General features: G+C 36.7%; 2 protein-coding genes and 1 long non-coding RNA gene across 4 annotated transcripts; 1 reads left to right on the forward strand and 2 right to left on the reverse strand.

The window, feature by feature from the left end:
- Window positions 1–7,832, reverse strand: LOC143460377 (uncharacterized). Its single transcript, XM_076957861.1, has 19 exons — window positions 7,688–7,832; window positions 7,503–7,594; window positions 6,792–6,897; window positions 6,444–6,569; window positions 6,075–6,151; window positions 5,650–5,733; window positions 4,891–5,034; window positions 4,558–4,661; window positions 4,422–4,440; window positions 4,232–4,281; window positions 3,681–3,711; window positions 3,171–3,284; window positions 2,893–3,095; window positions 2,450–2,540; window positions 1,922–2,026; window positions 1,687–1,797; window positions 1,338–1,447; window positions 1,012–1,189; window positions 1–802 (listed from the first exon to the last, which is right to left on the reverse strand). The coding sequence occupies exons 1-19, from the start codon at window positions 7,734–7,736 to the stop codon at window positions 566–568; spliced, it is 2,031 nt and encodes a 676-aa protein (XP_076813976.1). The 5' UTR covers window positions 7,737–7,832; the 3' UTR covers window positions 1–565.
- A 1,387-nt stretch (window positions 7,833–9,219) lies between these two features.
- On the forward strand, window positions 9,220–10,140 carry LOC143460625 (uncharacterized). Its single transcript, XR_013117920.1, has 3 exons — window positions 9,220–9,358; window positions 9,625–9,767; window positions 9,952–10,140. It is a non-coding gene; the product is annotated as an uncharacterized LOC143460625 (long non-coding RNA).
- Window positions 10,141–12,486: 2,346 nt separating this feature from the next.
- Window positions 12,487–21,372, reverse strand: LOC143459690 (pleckstrin homology domain-containing family A member 1-like). Of its 2 annotated transcripts, none has more exons than XM_076956925.1 (9): window positions 20,979–21,372; window positions 19,500–19,596; window positions 19,333–19,430; window positions 18,838–19,014; window positions 18,351–18,512; window positions 18,035–18,103; window positions 17,658–17,786; window positions 16,960–17,046; window positions 12,487–14,151 (listed from the first exon to the last, which is right to left on the reverse strand). In XM_076956925.1, the coding sequence occupies exons 1-9, from the start codon at window positions 21,117–21,119 to the stop codon at window positions 13,531–13,533; spliced, it is 1,581 nt and encodes a 526-aa protein (XP_076813040.1). In that variant the 5' UTR covers window positions 21,120–21,372; the 3' UTR covers window positions 12,487–13,530. The 2 variants fall into 2 exon arrangements, with proteins under 2 accessions (XP_076813040.1, XP_076813039.1); XM_076956924.1 differs by having other exon boundaries at window positions 12,487–14,298.
- Between the last annotated feature and the right edge of the window lie 3,298 nt (window positions 21,373–24,670).

Raw genomic sequence — 24,670 nt, forward strand, 5'->3', positions numbered from 1 at the left:
TGCCGTTCATAGTCATTGTAGTTGGGATTAATTACACTCAAAGCAGTCATTTACGCAATCAATAGAATATGATCAAGATTACAATATATTCTGAGTAGATAAAACGAAACTTCAAAACACGAAGCAAAATACGATGGTAGGGTGGTCTAACAAACTGTCGTATTTCAGATATAATTGTCCACGATAAACAATATCCTTAGGCTAAAAATAAAATGGCACGCTTTCATACCAATTAAAAGAAACGAATAACAAAGTAACAAGTTTAATCAAAACCAAAGTACAGCTCAGAATGTTCGCAAATCAGCTGTCAGTGCGTGAGAACAAGTGACTTATCCATGAAGGTTACAGATAAGATTTGTAGCTACAAAGACTGTCATCATATTAAAACTCAAATCTTCAAACATATGCAACATACATTAAGAAGAATGGCATCCAGTGATCTACGTCAAACTATAAAGCACCAAAGCGTTTGGTTTACAAAACTTACAAAATAAGAGGTCATTGCAGCAGATAGAACAGTGGAAGTTCACGATTGTTAAGCACAATGTTTAAAAATGACGTAACACTATATGTCCTCCATTACGCTGCGGTATGGCGTACGCTCCACTCTTTGCAACTCGATGCCCTTGTGGGCAGGAACATGGATGAATCTGCACGCTGAACCAAAATGACAGCCTTGATTACGCCAGTAATAGCATTCACGTTGTTGAAATTTTGCAGCATAATTCTGTGCTGATGTACATTGCTCGTATGCACGGTCGGGATATCGGATAACCAGAAGAGTATCACAAATTTTAACTGTCTGAAAAATCATCCAAAAACACACACTTAACTTTTTGGTTATATCATCTACGTTACAACTTTTTTATTCCTGCTTACTTGGTGCTATCTTGTATGTTGCCTTTGTAGGCAACCCTATCTTATAACTGATATATTGATTTTAACAAAAAATATTTCAAAGCATTAGTTCACAATGAAATACAACTTGAAAGCAAAATTAAGAGCACGTACTTCTCCAGCTTCTAACGCCATCCTAGCAGCACCAGAAGCTGTAAAGTTTACGAAAGCGCATTTCCGAACATACATAGTTGTCACCCCACAAACTTCCCCAAATCTGCTGAAATATTGCACCAATGCGTCCTCTGTAACACGCTTGGTCATATTTCCAATCCATAGAGAATTAAAATCGCTGAACAAAGAAATAGTTGATGATCAAGCCCTAAACAGGGCTACTGGAACAAAATTTTGTGCTTGCAACATAAAAGTTTATGGTTAAGTAGAGTTTCTCCATCTCAAATTGATGCAATGAAAAAAATAAACACGAAAATCCAACTCACAAGTTGTCACAATTCTCTTTTTTATCTTCGTCAACTTTACTTTCTCCCAATTCCTTATTCAATTCTGCCTCAAATAACTCTGCGTCCTCTTCGTCCGATATATAGACATCCTATAAAAAATTGCATTTCATCATTAAAAAAATAATTCTAAAAACAGCAATAAGCTTAAGAGTGACAAACTTATCCTTCGTTATCAAGGTCAACAATGAATTAAAAGAATTGGGTTTGCACACACAAGTTAATTATGTCCCAGTTACAATCGTACACATGTCAGTAAGATATGTGGGTAGAAATGTAGGTATTTAGTTAATGAGTACAATTACACACTCCTGTAGTTACGGTGCACTACCTGTAACGATGTCTCGGCCAATACACCACTCAACAATTCATCCAGCGCACCACGGATTGTTGTCTTTTTACGCAAAGCTACTTCACACAATTCTCTTGCAAACCCCATATCCTACAAATAAGCCGCCTTGAACAACAATCAGCATATAACTCTATGTCTATTAAAAAATCAAGATGTGTGAGAATTAAAATAATAACTTTTAATTGTTTTAAGTGAAATCAAAACGTTGCCTTACTAGTAAATGCCGGATACGAACAGCGTGTAATTCCTGCTCAGCATCTGCGCACTGCTTATCTATTTTTAATACATCTTCAAACGCCCTCTCCGCTTCAATATAACGCTGGAAAATGACAAAAAGGCAATCGTTCAATTTTACAAAAAAGTTTTCGTATTCTAAGTTGTTCAGCAATAGTGTATAGATATGCTTATTTTGCATCAACCTGCTGTTTTTGACTTGTGCACTCATTGTAAATTTAAGTTGAAGGTTACAGTCAAATGGACATTTTATGAACAGGAATAATGTGGTAACAGTGTCCGCAACAAACATTTCAGACCTCCATAATTACCAGCACAAACATAATTCCAGCATAAAAACAGCAGTGCAAGAATCGAGACAAACAGCTGACACGTAAAGAATGAAACAATACAAAGTAAGCCCAACACTCTTGTAAAGTAACAATGCAACTGTAAGTAAACAGTTCATGTGCGACCTCAAGGTAACGGTGTATAAAATATTTACCCTGCCAAGCTCAAGATTTTTTACCTTCAATCCGGCTAATGCTCTTCCTTTACGAAAATATCCTTTTGGCCAACCTGATGATAAACTTATCGCTGTATTGGCATCTTCTAATGCCCTGAAAATAACAAAAACAATACAGTAAACGGCAGACCAGGGTTCATGAGCATATGCTTTACTATTGAGCTACAGTAGTAGGGGAAGACAAAGTAATGCGGGACACAAGTTAGTCACGTTTTTGTGCTTGCTAGGCAAAATTAGCGGCGCGAAAGCTACTGCACATGCAGTAGTGAAGTAAAAAGTGACAATCTACATTTTTTATTGTGAAGCAGGGGGCCACAGATTTTGAGGGTCACGAACCATGAAAGGCCGAGCACCACTGAGGTAAACATTAAACTGCTTTTCAACAATTGTACATAACCATTTACAATAAACTAACAAAATCCATCTATTTGGTTAAATAAAGTCACCTGTCATATAGTTCCAGTCTATCGTAACAATACGAACGATTTCCAAAATATCGACAATCAGTGTTTAGCAGACTTATAGCTTTTGTGAAAAGTATCACAGCTTCGCTGTAATCTCCGGTCCCGGCTTTTTTACTCCCGATCAGTGCTAGTTGTCGCGACTGTGACAACATCCCCTCTGATTTTTGCTCAGGAGCACTTTTAATCTGCGACAGTGAAAAATTTTAAATTGTCGGAAACTGATAAGATCGACGTGTACCTGAATGTTAACACTGACTTACATCAACGGAAGTTTTTTCAGTCTGAGGAGATGTTTTATTTGCCGGCTTGGACTTTGTTCTCGTATTTTTTATTGCTGTAGAAAAGAAAGCACTCCCTTCGTCCCAACCAGGTTCCTGCAGTAAGTTGATATATTTATCCAACAACTATTTACATTATGTATATAGTGAAGCTGTAGCACTGACATAACTTTCAATCATGATTATTTTCTACAAGCCAAAATGGCCCAGATACAACCATAATTGGGCCATGATTCAGTAAATGGTTATTTGCATACATTATTACTCAATTTATGCAATAATATTCTTCGTGAAACATTACAAAAATGCCAAGAAACCTTGAATTGCGTCGTACAAACTCTATATTTGAAGGATTGTGCTTTCTATAATATACTGTACTAAGTCATTCAAAAACGCCATTGGTAGAGCAAATAGAGAGAAATGCATCACTTGCAACACGTTTGTTGTTCAAAAGACCAAAGAAATGAATAATAGCCAACTACCAGCACTCACCTCTGAATCTGAACTTTTTCCTTCTTCGGACCTAAAAAGCAAATCAAAGCTATTATAACATTAATTAAGCAAATGTGTTGTAAACATGAGCAAGCATATATGTTACTACATGGGAGTAAAAATCCATCTACAAACTGCACGATTGTGTTTTGACAACAATCCAAAAATTATTTATATACTAAACTATAGTTGAGATGAACCGATACAACATTAATAAACCCAGGTACAAGGACAAATATTAGGCACATTATCACAAAGAAACCCTCTATCTAATTGTGTCTGTGTCAAATGAAGATATGTCTTGAATTGTAAAGATAATGATGTGTTTTCAGGCTCTCAACGTAGGTCACAATTCAGTCATTTAATACTGCCCTGTTGGTTTCATGTCAGCCCATCACTAATATATTTACAATTCTAAATGACACAATGGCATAAAATATTCTCCACCGCTGAGATTCTGATTTGTATTGTTCGCTTGTTATGGCTACCAATAGGAAGATTTATCAAAGACTATCCACAGTAAAAACAAAACCACAGCTTAAACTCCATACCCTGATTCTGAATTAATTTTATCGTTCAAGTGAGGTTTCTTCTCTTTGTTCTGCAACAGAAACACAACATTTCTTGCAGCTGGTGTAGAAGTATTAATACACAAGAAAGCTTCTGTTAATGTGGAATTATTAGAATGTAGTACAAGAAGATTCAGTAATTAAATGTATGAGAATATGCAATTCATCTCACGTAGGTCTTCGCTTGATTTCTGCAAAAACAATACAGAAGTTCGAACAAAAAAGCTAATCCACACTCGTAACAATAGAAACACAAGACAAAGGAAAGCTCGAGTTACAGAATCTCTAAGGCAGTTAGGTGGACAAACCTACTGTTGGCGTCATTATCTCTGTATTTGCCATTATCACTTGCGCTTTTTGGTAAGAATGACTGTTGATGAATTAATGTTGTTGATTTTCCACTGTTAGAAATCTTAAGACAGAAAACAAAACCAATGCAGGTTTGCAGTGGAAAGCTCGAAGCCCATTTTATGAACGGGTTTACATGTTTGACATACGCTTGTATTGACACAAAAAGCTTGGATGAATTGCATTATCAAAACAATTGGCAAAGGGGAGTTTGGTACAAACAACTACATAATCTCATTCCAAGTTCCATAATCATATATCCACTTCACATGTGTGGTTGCACGGATAAATACCTTTTTTCCATTCATAAATATATCTTGATTTAATAACTTTTGCTGATGATCTTTTAATAATTTAATGGCGTATTCCTCTCTGTCTTCCTCTTCATCAACATCCACTTGCGCTTCTTTTGCCAATCTTTTCTTTTCGCGTTGCCTCTATTATCATAATACATCCTATCACCATACTATATCACATTATCATATTGAAAAATAGATTATATCACATCTTATTCCCACGATACAAAAACATCGAGCAACTTTGATGCAGTGATACTTTGTAATAAAAAGTTACAACAGTAGAAGCTATTCAATATCACCATGATAACTATAATCACTTTTTGAGAAAGATTAATTACTGTGGTATAGTCCGGATACAAAAATTAACCGTTTAATACAACTAGACTTTGAATAATATAACAACATAGTTTCCACAGTCTTTTAATTTCATTGGCATCTTTGTTTAAAACTTTTTGCGTAGGGGGTGTGTGTGATGTGACAGTTGATGTCCATCTGAAACAGTCAAATGTCGTTCCCGTGACGTAACTACTGAGATAGTTCTTGGCATAAAACATGCAGCCGGGATATGAAACATGGTTGTTTGTCTCTAACGCTGTTATCCGAGTCGATTTAAACCTGGTTTTCGTGATTTCAGTTATTGTTACCAAAATGCTGCAGTACCAAGGTGATCAAATGGTTTCTAAGGTACCGGTATTTAGTTTCCATATATTCTATTAAATATGATTTCAAGTAATAAGCTTATTTTATTTGTACCAATTTTTTCTGCCTTCTCTTGGCGGCTTTCTTTTTTGCTCTATCTTCTTCGTTTATTAATTCATCGGCATTTTTCTCGGCTTTCTGAAACGATATAACATAGACATAACATAACATGCTCTGAATGTCTATTTATGCTGCCGGCATCTTCAGTCGAGAGTGCAACAACATTCCATTGCTCGAAAACATTTCAAGATATTAAGTATAATCAGCATGAAAACACGCGCACCATGTACTATCAGCTAATCAGCACAAATTACGAGTTTTAAATTTTATCAAGCTAAATTAACAGTTTGTATGAGGATATGTAAGACTTATTTGCAGTGACAAAACAGCATCAAATTTAATCTTTAAACTGTTTAAAACTTGAAAGTTGCATGTACCACAGTCGCATAACACATTTGAAAACAAAAATTACCACAAACCTCTTCCATTTCGCGCAGCTCATCTGAATCCACATCTTCGAAATTTCTTGTGTCACCGTTCCATCGAAATGCATCTCCTTGAAAAAAGCAACACATCACAAATTTGTAGCCTCAGGTGATGTTATTAGTAATGAATAATGACGATGGTAATTGGTGCAAGCATGCTAACTTCCACACATCAAATAAACAATCAACAACGGAGTATTAAAAGAAAAGCTATTAAATACGTATTTAGAGATAAACTGTGCTAATTTTTTACTTCTGAGAAAATTTGAGAAATCAATGTCATTTAAGATTAATGCAAGTTTTTTACGTGAACTGTCAATAGGAACCAAACAAAATGAGTCATGGAAAAAGTGAAAATCAAACCTTTGTGTGTATGTTTACGATATAGTCTCTTAGGTCTGTTTGAAGAAGTCTCATCATCACTATCAGGGAGACCAGTGTAAGGATTGTACATGAAGTAAACATAACCATTCTCTGTCTTCATTCGAACTATCCACAAAACACAAAAACTATTGTCATTTCAAAAAATGTCAATGAAGTCTTTAATACTCAGTTATAATACAGATGGCTGATGAATATCAGTCATGTCTTGCAAGTCTGATGGTTTAAGTAGTTTCTGTTCCTAGTATGTTTCATTTCCATCAAGCAGTACAGAAATGCTATAAATCGCTAGAAAACAAAACATTCTTAAAAAATTTACGTTTCACTCACATCGAAAAACAGATTGAAAAGTTTCTAACATGTTAATCAAACTAACAAAATCTTCATTCGGCTTCTGTAGCAATCGTTTGTAAGCAAAACTAGCTTCTTGAAACACCTAAAAAATAATAGCAAGGTCCATCAGAAATATTCACATTGCACAGATGAAATACAGAGGGTGATAACAAATTGTAATTTTTACAGATGGACTGAGAAATGACTGAACATGAATTAATTTAGCAATGGCCTCAACAGCCTTGGCCCCAGTTACTGAGCTTGTCTTTGTGTTAATGGCTGCATTTTTAAAATTATTTTCGATTGCAAATAACTTTGGACTAAACTTGAGTCTGTCAAACAGCATTCGGCTAAACTATTAAGCAAGAAAAGGTGGCAATCCACATGGGAAAGTATAGCAGAATTTGATGAGAAATTACGTTTGGCATGACAACGTGCACTGGAAACTGATTTCTTTGTTTATTTACTATAAAATGGTGTTGAATCATTTGCTTTGTGTGTTTTTTTATAAATCACAGTGAACATGACTGTACAGGTTCTTTTCCAAACTTTACGTTATGGATGACAAGCTCATTTTAAGCCAAACCAAAAAGCATTAGCTCAGCATAACTCTGTGTTTCCTTTACCCAGGATCACATAACCGCAAAGCAGACGCTAAAATAACCACACAACCTAGCCATGCTAAAAGACAACAGATAAAAATTTTACCATTGTTGTAGCAGGATTGCTGTGCTTCTGGTTGGGATGATTTGCCAAGGCAATAGACGTATATGCACGTTTGACTTCGTCCATTGAGGTACCTACATATATATCCAAAACTAATTAATAATTAAGAAAAAAATTTTATAAATGATAATGTTCCCAAATATTACGGTAGAGGCTACGATAGTTACCCTCTGGGACTCCAAGTGTTTTGTAAGCTTCTTTTCTTGTTAAATTCATGCTATTTTAGATCAATAACTGTTTAAATAATATTCTATTTTATTACAGTATATATATCTGCAGTAATAATTTTACAGCACTGGTCATTGCAAGTTGAGTAATATTATGCACTCCAAATCATGTAGGCCTAGCAACACAGGCTATTTATCATAAATGCCATTAACTGTTGTTGGTTAAATTTCTTAATTTTCCAATTTCAAAAGTTAAAACAAATAATATTTGTAGATTCAGTGGCATTAGAACAAACCCTTTATTAGTGAATCAGTGAATGGTAGTTTTTTCAAGTTTTAGCATAACTATTTTAGGATTGGGTCAGTTGATTACCCAACTGGAAACTATACACACGGTAATTTTCGACGAGAAATTGTTTTAGGCATAGAACCAGTAACAGTAAGTAGCTGTAAGTTATCACAGGTAAACTCTGTTGGCCATGTACCATCGTTGAAACTCCACAATGTTTCTTTACGGCTCAACTTAGTTTTTCCAGTATTTTTCCGGGCAATACATTTCTTGCTGTCTTTAGCAGTTTGTATATCGCATCATACTAGGAAACGGGATAGATCCATAAAAAACAGGAATAGACCCAGTAACATATTATAGGTGAGTAGGTTGGTGGTCAGCCATGGGCACTTCACAGCTATTGTATTGTTTATTTTCAGCCATTAACTGTGCGGAGCGAAAGTTACTATGCTAACCGTTGTAGTTATAGCACAATGAAACCACATAATCACAAACAGTTAACGAGCAGTTATTATGGGAGGTTAGGCGAAGCCGAGCTGAGTCAGGCTGGAAAATATGCCAGTTTTCGACAACAAATCGCCTAAATATTCTAGAGTATGAGCATCGGGTAAAAGCTGGACACAATCCGCGGATTGAACATGGACGATTTTTGCATAAGCGTCCAAGGACGTTTTTACGCAAAACCGACGTTTTCGCTTAATCGTCCATGGACGGTTGTTGAAATAGGCTTAAATCAGTTGTTTTGCAACCTAGACTCCTAGAGTATGCCTGCAAGGGTTTGCCTATGGGGTAAGCGGTAGCAACGGGTGACTGGTAGCATACAATTTTTGGGATCTTCTAGTAGGCTAGGCCTACATAAATATTCTAACAGTAACAGATAATGTAATAACAGTGTATACGGGTACCAGGTAAGGTGACAGCTTAGCCTACCAGGCTATGATAACAGCATGACGATAGGGTTTGTGTTTAAATTTCAATTTAAAGTCATAAATTTGTATAAACCATTGACGAACAATGTAAAAGACTAGTACCCAAGCGCTGCCACCTTATAACCTAGTCATGAAGATTCAGCCCAATTACTTCTCAGCAACTAGGCCTAGGCCTACACAGACGTTTCTGGGCACCCCATCTTATTCTTAAAACAAACTAAGCTTCAAATATTTGTCAACAAATGTATTTCGATAAATGAGTTATGTTATTTCTATGCAATTCCATATTATGATTTCAATGATTTGGCAGACGACTTCGGGACACCTTTTGCACCGAACAACTCATTAGTAGTAAGCGTAATGGAAGTTAGGCGCTAGACCGCTAGATGCATGAAGATATTACTAACGTTTTTCGAAAACTTTTGCTATGAAAAACATTGTAGCTGAAAAAATGTAAGTTTATGTGAGGCTCGTTCCAAAATCGAATACTTTAAGTTTGAAATGTAATGATTTGTAGTGTACAGTCTTTGTACCGGTACGTATAGTTTACCTTTATATGAATCATAACTAGACTACCAAGCACAACCAATAAATATAGTTCGATTTGATTCAAACTACTGTAGTTTTAATCATAATGCAATCATTGTCACACACCGTCGAAAATCAAATTTGGAGTTATTATTATTATTTTTTTTGTAAGCAAGCACGCTTGATTCTAGGTTGCACAGACTAAAGGAAAATGCATCTATAAGCCATATGGAACAACTTCATCATGATCAGCAAAAACGAATGAAGGATCACATTTTATTACCACTTAAAAGATTTGAAAACCTTGGAAATCCGCGCCATAATACGGTTAATGGTGAGGCTTTCGAGTGATACAATCAACCACTTTTCGTAGGCTACCGTACGGGTTAGCAGTATTGATTTTGTTACGTTCCTTCCGACAATGCAGTATGGATATTCTGTTTGGATCTAGTTCCTATGTAACTATTGACGGTGGAAGAGCAAGCGGTAAAATCTTATGCAATCCCCTTTGTCTTTAGATGCCTCGATTAGCCGTTCAAGGTCAATAAAGCAAGCTTGTGCCCTGCACCCAACTAATGAATTTCCAGATGATACCAATCAAAGCTTTCAAGACGGAAAACTGCGGCAATTTTGTCGTTTGTAGCCATGTAAAATTCTAAATGAATTGTGTTCTGTAATTGTTTATTATTTGTTTTAAAATATATGAATCAAACTAATAAGCATGTAACGTATCGGATAGATTTGATACATGTGAAGACGTCGTTGTATCTTTAGTAACTCCGATAATTCAGACTCTTGAAGGGGCTCAGACTCATCCCAGCTTCACAGGCAGCTACAATACTAAACTGGCGCGATACAAAAATGTGACTCAAATCAAACCGTCGTTTATTCGGCGATGCAAGAGTGTCTAGAATCTAGACTCTAGATTCTAGAAACTTTGGTTGTTTTATAGAATCCGCGATTACCATAAACGCACATATAGGGATGCACATTCTAGTAAAACGAATCCTGAATTACCGAATCTTAAAAGATTTGGATCGAGTTTTCGTATTTTTCCCGAATCTTACGAACCGGTTTTATTTTATGATTGAAGGTTGTCATTGGCACGTGCAGGAGATGTTGTTGTCAATAGTTATGTAACATTCCAATACTATGTGGTGGGTGCGTAAATAGTCATGAATTAAACCGTGGTTTATGTCAATTTGACAATTGTAAAGTTGCTTTAACAATAATAGTTTTGTGAGTCTGTTGCAAATTCAAAACAAAAGCATTTGCTGGTGCTTAATATTTCACCCACTTCGTCAAGGATTAGCCCATAGGAAAGGAAAAAAGGAATGCACGGATTAGCCATTCGTATGGGCTGAAAGGAATAATTCCATCTTTTAAAGTAATTGTTGAAAGGCTAATCGTGTTCCAATGAGTAATCCATTTTATGTGAAACTATGGCTGGTCATTGTACGGTGAACGCTACTGCTGTACATTATTGACATCTATAGGCTGTTGTGTTGATACGAACTACAGTATAGTACAGTGTGATTACTGGTTAGTTTAGCATATAGCATAGGTTTATCTGTGCAAATGGCATTGGTACTGCAGTTACAACCGTTGGAATGGCCTTGCACAAAGTATTAACGGATACTGCGTCATAGACTGTTTACAGGCTATCTATATAAGGCTTGTAGGCATTAGAATAGCCGTATGCGACAAAATGGATTACTCATTCCAACACGATTAGCCTTACAACAATTACTTTAAAAGATGGAATTATTCCTTTCAGCCCATACGAATGGCTAAATCCGTGCATTCCTTTTTCCCTTTCCTATGGGCTAATCCTTGACGAATGGCCTGAATATTTTTAACTCTTATAGAGTAGGATTCAAAATGCTGGACCCGGAATAAACTATTCTAGAATATAATTAATGAATTATTCTGTATTGTACAGGGTGGGTCAGAAAAACCTACCACATTTCAAACTAGGAAAAAGAGACAAAATTTATAAGCAATCAAAACATTTATTGTCTCATCTCAAAGTCAAAAGGTTACCATTTGATGTAATTATGTTTTAATTATTCCATCCTGTAGGTGGTGCCCTCGAGATGTAGATGGCGCCCTCGAGGCCTTCAAGGTGGCTTTCAAATTAGTGCTGAACCCGTAGCTCTGAAATTTTTGACCCAGAGCATTACAGATTTTCGATTGGGTCCAGGGTCGTTACGGTTTAGTTTGAAATGAGTCTTAAAATTTCTTAGCGTTCGAGTCACAGATTCCCCATTTCTAATGAAATCTTCCACAATAAATGCACGGTGTTGGCACGGCACGCCAGTCCAGGCCGTTTTACATACAGATACAAAATTTTTAAAATTTGCACAAAACATTATTTACTTATAAAAACTAAAACCTGAAACACAAATGGTAAGTCCTTTGCTGCAAAATTTCAATTCAACCTTCTGTCAGACTGCTACAGCTTTGGTACGGTAACAATTTGAAATGTGGTAGGTTTTTCTGACCCACCCTGTACATCCCTACGCACATACCTCAATCAAGACACTGATTAGTTTTACGTAACTGGTTACAAAACAAAGGTGGCAGTGTACGCCACAAACACATGGCAGTTATAATCTCAGGCAACACAATACAAACTACTTATCCCTTGACTTTTTTGTGTGCTCGGGATTACCTAGTCTGAAATTTTTACCGGGATTGACATAAACCTTTGATTGGAGTTAGTCAGAAAATCAAGTGGGATTATAATCGTCGAGCGTTACTGTGGTGATCTCCAAAAAGCTTAGTTAAAATTTACATCGCTCTGCGCCTCTGCTTGTTATGGTATCCCAAAACCTAAGCTACGTCTATTCTGAGCGATTGTACGAGGACGTTGCGTACTAGCACGTAAGAAGAAGAGCAAGAAGCTGTAAATTATTTCCACCTCACAATAGGTCAAACTAAAAACACAAAGGTCTAAGCAGCTCGATGACGACAGGCTTGCAGCGATGCGGTCCCTTTTCGATACTCAGTGACCAATCAAGGGTACCGGTATCACCTTCAACAATAACACATCCTGTTTATGGAATGTAATGCAAAATTTCACATAAGAGAAACAATAGCGATTTGTTGATCTTATCCAATCACACACGCACAATGTCACAATATTATGTTTGCTTATAACCTTGGCACTACATGAACACAATTGTAATAAGTTCTAATTGCACTAAGAAACGAGATTTTTATAAATGCCTAATAGTATGTCTAGTGCACACAGCGCTTTCAGAAAATTTTACAAACTGTGACTGAGGAATGCTACGCTAGGCGGCGAACTGTGTGTTAAGGAGTTCTAATTTTACGAGTTCACTTCGTTGACGACCTTGTTTGAATTAAATTGCACTTGGGGAAGAAAGGGGCTAGGCCAGCAAGGCATGTTATATAATACATCATAGGGTTGGTGAGCGTCACTTGAAAGGACAAATGTCAATGCACATTGGGGTATGCCAGCCATCAGGTATGCCACTTCATACTGACATAAGCCACGGCATGCTCAACTCCATTAACATAAAGTGTATAGCAGTATAATAAAGTTGACTAGTATTTCACTTAAATACGACGTGCTTGTTGATACATAGAGTAAATATAAAACGCTTCAGAATGCAGAATACAGAATCACAGCAATCAAAGCCCAGTGACATTAAAGGGTTGTCATGCCCAAAAATCGGGTGTTGTGTGAATATAATAAGATCCTAAATTGAAGATGATAAAAGGAGTCATTCCCTGAATACCTGAGACATGCTTAACTACAGCATAATAAGTGTAGTTATGCTTAAGACACACTGAAGCGATATTAAATGAACACAACACATGTACAATTGATAAATGAAGTTTCACCGTATACAGATGTATCTCTCAAAACAGTCCATAAGCAAGAATCACTCTTGCAAGTTTATCTGATAGTCTTACACAGGCCGGCAACGCGATCTCGTAAGGGCAGATTTTGCCAACATTGCAACACATTACGTTGCTACTGCATTATTGGCCAATTTTTACTCAAAACGGAGCAAGCCCGAATCATTGATGGCATGGGGAAACGGCTTTATCGGCCACGTTGTTAGTTATTTTCTCTGAGTGGAATAATATGTCTTTTCTTTTTTGATTCTATCTTGCTTTCGGTTTAGCATTGTGTTGAGTGAGAACATGATACCGCTGTTCTTCTTCTTCTTCACAGAACTCGGCTTTACAGCTGATCTCAAATCAACTTTCGGATCTAAATGGGAAGCGACATAGTTTGCACTTGGAAAACGGCTGGATGATGGCGAAGATTGACTTAACTCGACTGAACTGGACCTTTGGTTCAGCACTTTAGTTTCGGGTCCTGATTGAATGTTTTCAAGGTGATAAGTGGAAGGGTCGTAGAGCTGTTTGCCCAATCTGATGTTGCTGGTCATTGACTCTACGGTATGAGTAGTGAGAAAAGTCACTTCTGAGTCGGCTCTTCTGTGAGCCTTAGCTTTCTTTTTTTCACTAATTTTCAGCGACGGAGATTCAAGAATGTTATCAAGCGAATCATTACTGCACGTGTTGTAGCCTATACTGTCCTGTGAGCTGCCTTGAAGGCCGATCGAATGCGATGAGGTTCTTTTCTCAAAGTGCGACAAGGGCCGGTGCCCACCGATGTGTGCTTCATCTAACTTGTCGAAAGATCTTCCTAAACTGAAACCTTCCCGGTCGGCAACCTGTGTAGATAGGGTTTGTAAGATAGGCACGACAGGAATGAGATTATTGGTGCTCTGGGACTGCGTTGTCATTAGGAGGGAGGGTTTCCCCTTAGTCCTTCCATCTGCAGCAGCATTACTTTTCGTTGCTGCCAAATTCTTTTTCACCTGGCCAAAAATACATGCACTCACCATCATGCGAATCAAACTGAAATGGTAACAACTTACAGAATAGCAACAAAAATGGAAAGCCATAGTTAACGCAATGATATAAACGATTGTTAGTGACTATTAGTTGAAAAATCTGATGTGTTTTAATTACAATCAAGAGCAAATAGTGACATGCATGTTAATAGAATTTCTACAGCAGTAGAGTTTGCCTGAATTGACACTAAAGTGGGGCGTGGCACTAAAGTAAAATGAGGCATGACTTTTGCTGTATTTCTGTGGCTCCAAGGGGTATTTTCTCCTTTGCGTGTGTAAGATTTATCCAAATAAAATCTTAATGTTCAAAAACTTAAATTAAAGTAGACCACATAAGCTATCATAAATCACGTTGCTACATTCAACAATTTTGGGTAGTGGGTATGACCATAAACTGCACACGGTGACAAGGCTTCAGTTTTGGAGTTACGAATGAAATTGGAGCCACTCCTTTGTTGTTGTTACTCCCAGGTCTGTTCTGAAACGTAAGGGTCCCATCAATGGGGTAAATTGCAAAATTTCCAGGACCAAAAGCTAAGACAATGACAGCCTGACATAAAACCAGAGAACTTTGCTGCTCTCGTCCCAGCCTGCTATGCTACAACAGATGAGCCTCAGGTGTAAAAGGTGGGGCCATTACAGAGTAGCCTGGAGGCTCAAGTCTGACCCAAAACTGAAGCCCTACAGCGATGGGAAAAGGGTGAAAAAGCAGAAGATGCCATCGAAAATCGCAGACCTAATCCTACATGCAGGTGTGCCCATTCGGCTGTAGCTGATTTTGGGGACAAAAGTGTCACCTGGCAACACACTGAAATACGAAGTGGCCCCATTTAAAGATAATACTGCTTGCTCTTTAGGGAGATGGGTCTAGAAAAGGCGGCACAAACAAAGCTCGTCTCATATAAATCCAGTCGGCTAATTGGTCAGTGAAAATATGTCAACTCGGTCAAACATTATAAGGTCATCGAACGCATCAATTCTATACAGCAATGCCCAGGAGTGAATTGACCCACAAAATTAGTGTCAACTTGGTTAGTGTCAACTTCTACAGCAGCCTATATAAATGAAATCATGTTCCAAGAAATCAGTTGATAATTAACAATAAGAGTACGTTTGCAAAAAGATTTAATTATATATAACCGCGCTAAAATTGAAAAAAATGAAAATAAAATAAACATTGCACATCAACCGTGCTGTGAACAAAAGCTAAAAGCAAACGGGCTTGATTGGCGATGTAAATGTTAACGTTTAACCTGGTGAAATGATGCAAAGCAAAGTCAACTAAATTACTTCACAATGGCATGCAATGACGATTAATTAAATAATGAAGCATACAAAAGTGCTTTATTTCATGTCAATTTGTAACTTCTACCAAGTCCAACTAGCAAATTGTTGATAAAACTGTTTGTTCGTTTGATGTATTTGTATGACTATGAATGCATTGACAACTTGTGTTTTCTACAAACTTCTTTTTAATCATGAAAATATTAAAACTTTTATTGCTTTGTATAGTTATAAGATTTTCGTGTATCTTGTTTAAGAAAAAGTGAAAAGCACGAATCGTGTTATCTGAAATTCGAGAGCAATATTGCTTAATGAAGACCAAGGTTCAGCATCGAACAAAAGTAGTAGAAAAGTGAATCAACAACAATACCGGTGAGAAAATTATGCTTAGGCCCTTTCTACAATCTACATCAACAGCTCTGTGTACTACATGCAACGCTTTGCAACACACCACATGTGGACTACCTAATGTCATGCAAATACACCTTTCTATTGTGTTACGTGTTTCTGGAAATGTTAGAAACAACCGTTAGTTTCTCACAAGTCACAAAACAGACTACCTGCATTCGGTCACCATTGCAACTTTGAGCGCAATTTATCTCTGAATGAGCTCGATTTCTTGACCTGTTTGAGGCATAAAAATAGAGAAGAAAAATTGTCATAATGCCAAAAACATTAACCATTTACAGACATGGGATGCAAACAGCCTTACCTAATCTAATATTGCTAATTAGACCAACTGAATAAACAACTACATATTAATGTACTTTGTGTGATTGCAACCGACTCTATTGGTGGAACATGTCTGGTATGTGCCGTTACCATGTATCACATTAATTCATTTTACTCAAAATGTAAGTTAGGTAAGGTTACGCGCTATGCTATGCGCTTTAAGGTTATGCGCTAAACGGACAATTTTCCTTCGCTTGTAAGAATCATAAATTGACACGAATCAATTCTCCGTTTGACTGAAGTATCAAGATTTGTTATCAAGGTTTATTTAGCGATGAAGTCTATGAAGTTTGCATGACAAACAAGAAAACGCGAGTGCCTTTGATCAAATGACGATGCAGAGAGAAATACCAACCATTCTTATTAAGGCACGCAACTGAATGAGGTGTATGGTTAAACACTATCATGACGACGACGGCCATGGTTGCTATGAGAAAGTGAAAGTCAGGATTTATTAAGTAAGCACGTGGCTTTTTAAATATTTGCCATATTACTCACAAATATTTTTAAAAGCAAAATAAATGATCCGACTCCCATGCAAACTGAAAATAAAGCACAAAACGTCTCGTCGACGTAACATTCCAAACAAGATCACGTGCCCGCATATACCTGGTTCGTCTTGCCCAAATGTCTGTTGGCTTTGATTGCAGTGTTAAACGCGTCAATCCATGACGTCATATCATCTGGGCTATCGGCCTAACAAAAACAAGTTAAGTAGATTATATAACGTCAAAAATAAGCATTAAAGTGTTGACATACTTTGTATGATCATTCTTCATCGAACCTATAAAATCAACTTCGGTGTAAGTTTATTACACCAGGTTTTAAATCATGACAAATCATGGAATCAAAACAATTTACAAAACTATTTCCCGCCACAACACTCGGTCTGTTAACAATAGCACAAGTGACCTTTTCACGTTTAATTCACTGAATAAGTTGATTACGATGTATTATTAATACAAAACCCGGATGGTCAGCGATTACGTCATGGAAGCACACAAATGTAACTACGTACATAATCACTGGGCCCAACCGCTCAACTTCCTGTTGTAATTATTAAATGAACGGAATGGATTAACAGTCAATCAGGGCAAACAAAGACCTAGACCGCGTTATAATTATAATTAACTCCAACCCAACTTTAACTCATGGGCTTTTGGCCTGCACTATGCAAACCCATATCCCTCCTTACAAGCTACAAAACAAACAACAAATCGAAACTTTAAAATGAGCAAAGTGAACTTACAACACACACAGGATAACCCCCAGCCCCTGAACCATAAAGGCACGTCATAAAATGCTACCTGCATGTAATAGATCTTGTCTGTGGTGGCAATAAGTAACAGATTGTCCCGTAGTTTTGACGCTTCTCCGTCGTCTGCTCTGGCCGTTAAAATTTCACTTATCGGGATGGTTCGGAGTGGTTCTTTGTCCTGTAAGCAATGGGCAAAGTGATGCTATGCACAGAGGTCACATACACAAATGTTACAACGGAATGGACTGTTTTTGTGCAGTCAAAGACTATGGAGTGAACCAATCATAAATAGGAAACGCTTTCGTACAGTAAGTAGAATAACTCATCAAAACACAAGACATACTTGTTATGCATATATATATACATATATGGTTATATATGCATGTATGTGAAATACGTGTTCAAAAGAAAACCAACCCAACATACATGTTCAGATTTGTAGTAGGTAAAACCGTCATTTTTTAGAATGAAATATCTTCTTTTCCAGTTTTTTCGCTGCACGGAAAATTTTTAAAAATTATTAAAAATTGACGCTATAGAACACTACACGAAAATGGATTCTTCTAATTTGTACTGGCTTACAGGGTGTGCATAATACTGTGTGTGCTGTATATACACCAAACACACTTAGCAATAAATGGGGATAAAGTCACATAGCATACAAGAATGAGATAAGACCAACGACGAAAAAACTTTCATCAATTTGTAACAAGAGTTAAATTTATTGTCACTTGTAACTCACAACATGTCCTTGCTTTACAGCCCACCCGCGTTTAACAACGTCCGTATCGTCAATTACACCCATGGAAGCCATCTGCAACGATACGTTGTCGACCTGTTGATAAGGGAACATGTCGGAGCCGGTTGAGTTGAAGGACGGAGAGACTGGTATTTCTTCCAACTCCTGCTCAAATAGTGATGTAATAATACCCATTGATATCGTCTATGATATCATCAATATTGCATTGTGATGATATATTAAGAACTCAAAGTAGAAACATGACTGTAACATATGAAATGCAACTTTTAACAGGAGTTTACTTGGCACTGACTGAATTGCATTATCGTTTCAATGACCTGGGCCGTTAGACGTCACAATGCTTTCAGTTGCAGTGACTCACTGCATGTGGTGTAATATTGTCACTAAAACTGCACGACTAAAAGTAACTTATATCGAATATCAATATACATTGGAACGATGCGACAAAAGTTTGGAACCATCCTCATACCTTTGGTTCGTTCAGTTTTCTTTTTATAACGACGTTTCCGATAATTTCAGTACGGTATGTAGCTGTTTCACCAACATCAACGATGCCTTCGCCAGAAAAACTTGAGCTATCCTGAATATCAGCACATTCAGATTCTTCAATGGCCGGTACTTGGGGATGAATGGCCTCGGGTGGAACCTGAACAGAGTTACGATGGAAAACCATTTTTGCATTCAGAAATTATGTTATGTGATATAAATTTTCTTGCACTTAGAAACGATCACTGTGGGCTGTGACAAGCGTTCATTGCAGCATTAAACTAAAAAAATTACATTTTTCACTTTGTGGTATAAATATGTATATATATATTTCCATATTAAAGAAGCTAGTAGTGAAGATGCACGCAGGATAGTTAGAAAATGAGGCAATTAAGAGATGCAGGGCATCGTAAATGCAATTGACATTTTAGTTCGGACAACTGATGGTAAATAAGAATAAGCAACAAAGAGATTTCACCGTAATCTTTCCTGCATCGTTCAAGATTTTAATCCATTCATTCATTTCATCATCATTTCTAGCTTGCATGTAATAAGGTCGGAATGGAGTGTTGATCACTAAACAACACAATTTTTAAAACCTTTGACCTGGAACTGCCATCAGTTGAGTTGGGATGAAATACTAACCAAAACAATAGTTCTTCTTCATTCGTCTTGCTTCATCTACAATAGTGATGTAATCTAGGTTGAGCATGCCACAGGGTTGGCTGGAGTCAGTCATATTCTGAAAATTTCAAGCACAATTTTGTCGCGATAAAATAAAAACAAACATAGTATATAGTATATACTCAGGATTGATAAAGTTTAGTTAAGAATTTAGTTGTTAACAAGAGGGATTAAAAACTTAACTAAAAACTTTGTACACCTGATGATAACAGAGCACCAAGAAAACCATAGCTATATGTTTATGTTTTCTATCGCATATGCACTTTTTCCTTCTGCTGCAGTCAGAGAGTCTGTTGAATTGTGGTGAGCGGCAATGTTCTTTGCATCAGACGTGCGCACTGTGGTCATTATTATGCGTTTATTTTATTTTCAATTCAGGTTGGATGTTTTTCTTGAGCGCAGCACAGATTTTCTGTGTGTGGAGACAGTGTCAGCAGTGCGCATTTGCACACGCGCCCAGTTTAGAGGGAACAGTGCTTGTTACTGTGTTTATTTTTTCATATGATTGAAGTAGAGCGATAAAGAGTGAAGGTGAGCGATAAAGTAGCAGCGAAACTTTTAATAACTTCAATGACAGCTTCTCAAATAACGATGGAAACATGGAAATAATGTAACATTTTGTAGTGCTTATTGTAACCATTTGGTACGTATGTTGCAGTTCAAACCTGAGATCACTATCAATGTTATATGTACAATGGAATAAGTATTGTTAAGCTGACTCTAATGTATGCACAGAAAGGCAGTTTACTTGATAACTGAAAAAACCATATTCCCTAAAAAATTTTTATGGTGCGCTGTGTAAAAGATTTGCATAAACAAAAGTTTTGCATTAATGTATAAATTTACATATTATATGAGGGGTGGATGAAAAGTAATGGGCTTCAAAACGAACTCAAAAACTATGCACAGCCTTGGGTGCTTTTAGTTTTCTCCCTCGCAATCTCCCTCAAGCAAAGCACGTACTTGCCCTAGCAATGCTGGAATTACTTTATTCTGCTCAAAACACTTTTAGGACCGAAGCAAGTAACCCAGAGAGGAAGGTTGAAAGGTTATGTACATATGTTGCAAACACAAGCATTCAAACCTGTGTGCGTTGATCAGTTTCTTTTCGGGTTTATCACTTTTCATACACCAGTGACAGTAGCGCTATTCCAATGCTTTTCCTTATGTTTATATATGATACCATACTGGTCATATAACGTCACAATAGTGAGTCTAAAATGCCAGACATACAATAGAGCAAGTATATATATATGGCATATGTCTTTTGCCATTGGTCACTCAAACCAAATGTCGAAGTAATTGCCCAGGTCAAAATACAAATACTGTAACTCAGTTGTTTTTTCATGAATACTCTATCAGCAATTGCACATGTAACAGTTAATATGTTGAACAATCCAACATCTAATATATTATTATTATTTCAAAAACATAACTCACTGTTGGTTTGTCGGTGAACCACTCCAGCAAACCCTTGCTTTTATCTAAGATGAAATAACGTCTTTGAAATTTTTTGCGCCTATCTTCCTCATCGATGGCCAAATATCCACAAGTTCGATTTTCGCTGTCAGTAGAAGGCATTGTGTAATTTCCGAAGCAGAACCAATGAGTTCTGCACTAACGACTATATTTGTCTAAAAATTGTTTCTCTGATGAGTCTTGTGATACCAGTAAAACCAGCAAAATGGTTTCTTCTTCAGATGTACTACATCGCATTGTGAGATCGGCAATAAAGAGTATCAGACGCTCTTTAGAAAATGCTGGAGGGTGGAACTTCAAACTCAATAACCAGTTGTTTTGTGAGCAGTGGATTACTTTCTTTACCTTATAAACCTTAATCATGTTCACAAAAAGAGTATTAATAGACACTTGTATTCGCTTGCAGCTTGCCAAGAGCTTGCCAAGCATGCAAGTGTGTTTAATAGTTACAATTGCTTACTGATTTGAACAGAAAAAAGGAGTCAAACTTAGTCAAGATAATGCAGGCTACTTACAACTAAGACCTCTGTTATCACTTGAAAACATACATCAACTGCACTCTTTACATCCATGTAGCACATAAATTTTAACTCATACTCGATTCTAAAACACAACATCCACAGGGGAAAGTGCAGTATTATACATATGAAGTTCGAAGAATTGTTAACATGAATCCACAGTTGCAATGCACACGATTATTAACAAACAAACAAAGTTTGTCCACCATTTTCCAGCCTTCGTTGATGATAAACGAAGGGTTTTGAGCGTTGTGTGCCAAATTTTTAACCAACGCACACACAATTTCTTGCCAATAATATTATACAATTATACTTTTAAGTCTGCCTTATAACTCCAAGTGCCATAAATTTAATGTATAATAATTATATTAATGTATTATATTAATTATAAATATTATATGCATAATAATTTAATGTTTATAATTTAATTTAATGTATACAAAATCACATTGTTATATGCATATATACCAAAAAATTGCATTGCTTAAGGATGGGGGGTGAATTTTTACAATGCTTAAAAATAAATTTTACTTTTCATCGTAAAACGTAAAGAGAAAAATTAGGGTTTGTAAGGCCATGGCCCAGATTGGAAGGTACTGTCATTTTTCGATGAGGAATTGTGCACGCCGAAACACCAATTTTGACATGATGGTGTGTGCTTAATCCTTCCTTCTATGCTTTCGTGTGGAAACGTTATACCTAATTTGCCTTGTTCATGATAAGATAAACATGAAAGTGTTCATGTGTGCGTACAAGAATGGCAAGAATGCCACACTTTCCACTGTGGTTTGTATTATATTTTCCTAGGCAAATTTAACGTAAATTTATAATTAACAAAGACTCAATTATTCAGAACTGGCTTTAAATGGTTTAGGTTTTGACATAATACGGCAGGATATACTCTGCTATGAGCTGTACCTATACATTTTACAACAATATCCACAACAAATAACCGTATATGGTGCATTACCGACCGAAAAGTAGACTATATCAAGTCTGCAAGTGGTCAATGGCATAGCCCTCCCACAGCGAGTATTTCATGGCAACTTCACACCTAAGATAAATTTAAAGTAAACTTGACTTTGTTATGCACATAGCCGTCTAATAGTCTAAACAGACCTTCGCACAATAGCTTATTTGAATTGTATATAAGTTGATATAACCATATCTGGCCATTTTTCATTTGTGGAACCAACCAAGCACAACATTTCTTCGCTGTAGCGACTTGTTTACCACTATCACTCTAAGAAGGAAGAAACAAATGCAAAGTCTATGCAGCTTATTATATATATTCAACCATGAGCAGTTGTTCCGAGGTGTAAATCGGTCAAAATTCTTGAACATTATTAAGTTGCATACGAGTACACAACGCATTGCATGAAACACTTATATAGTAAAACGTATTCGTAGCAGAGAAAAGGTCACTTGCAAAACTGTGAAAATGTTTAGAATCATCGAAGTGTAACGAATGAGCAAAGGTGGCTTCATCTAGTCATATAACGATTGGGCAAATTTCGATCACAAACAATGAAAATTTTTAAAGCTTACAGATAAATCGATTGAAAAAATCGGGCCTAATGCAAAAGTGCACAACCACAGGATGACTTTGCTTACTAGACCCAGCTACTCAAATTGTGGCGTCATCTGGTTGTGCACTTTTGCACTAGACCTGATATATCTATATAGTTGAAAGTGTTAGCTTAGAAATGCACTGGAAAAAGATTGAACAGGTGCACACTTGGCTAACCGTTGCACACTAACACAACTGAATTATCGCAGCTGTACACCCAAGATCTCGGCAAATCCTGCCATGATATACAGATCGGGCTAGCACATAAAATTTCTGGCAGCTTAATGATAACTGCTAAATGGCCCTATTTAGGCTTGCCAGTTTTCAGAAACCAAAACGCGCATCGTCCTGTTAACAGACTATGTTTATTAAAGTTAAATAAAACTTTACCGTGGTCTGTACCCTGTGGATTGCATTCGCAGCATGTACAACAAAACCAGAGAGCTACAGCAAACCGGCAATTATAACATGTTCAGGAAATAAAACCATGAAAGAAATCTGACGATCTAGCCTCCTCCTCCTAGTTCTCAGTCGGAAGTAGACTAACTGCATATTGGTGACAATTCCAACCCAATCTTACCGCTCAGTCTATCAAAACCGAACCCATGCAAACAAATAAGCAAAGTGGAACGGGAAATAAACGTACACGACGCACCAGACCGTAACAATGTTATCATGACGCAAAATGATAGGGCAAGTCCCAAAATGTGTTCTTCTAAATAGGTTATCATTATTTTGACGGAAAGTAGCAACGACCTTTATATAAACCACTATATATAACGATATATATGTAACGATTCTTTATATCGTTGAAAGCAGAAAATAAATGTTTAAGGCTATTTTTCTCATTTTGTGTTAAGTTAATTTAAATCTGAAAGCGTAGTAACCTAAACCTTCCTTATAATTTAAGTCTAACTTCAATTAAACCATAAATAGCTAAAATTACTTTTTTGCAAACCATTCTTCCAGTAACACTAACCTTACTTAACCTATCTTTAACAACAGGCTAGGTGAGCTACTTAAAATATCTTTTTATGCTTCACTTAAAAACATCACGTCCAAAAATATTGTAAATAAAGTAGGCTACAGATATAAAATGAAGTTTATGCACAAAATACCTTGACGTTAGGTTACTCAGTAAGTTAATACGACTTTAGATTGGTAAGTATATGGTATTGGATGTCGTATTCGTATTGTCTAATTTTCCCATCGACTGTTGGAAGCGAAAAGTATTGTGTTAATGTCATTGTAGACTGATCAAACAAGCAATATTCTTAGAAACAATCAACAAACGGTAGAAAAGCGGATAAGCCTTGAGAGCTTGAAACGTGCAGGAAGTAATTTACAGTGGTGCAACAACAACGGAAGGTTAGCATGGCCACCAAGCCCAAGATGTTTTATCCTAGGACTGCAGGCCCATGAATTTGACCGAACTTGTTTGTATGCAACTTTCGATATAATTCTTCAGTTTTATCAAGTAAAGTATGTCATATTGCAGTGGTGGGCAAACTGCGGCTCGCCGGCATGTTTTTTGTAGCTCTTCTAGTCGAATCGTAAAATTCCAA

This window comes from Clavelina lepadiformis, chromosome 5 (genome assembly GCF_947623445.1).
Source record: "Clavelina lepadiformis chromosome 5, kaClaLepa1.1, whole genome shotgun sequence".
Classification (NCBI taxonomy): Eukaryota; Metazoa; Chordata; class Ascidiacea; order Aplousobranchia; family Clavelinidae; genus Clavelina; species Clavelina lepadiformis.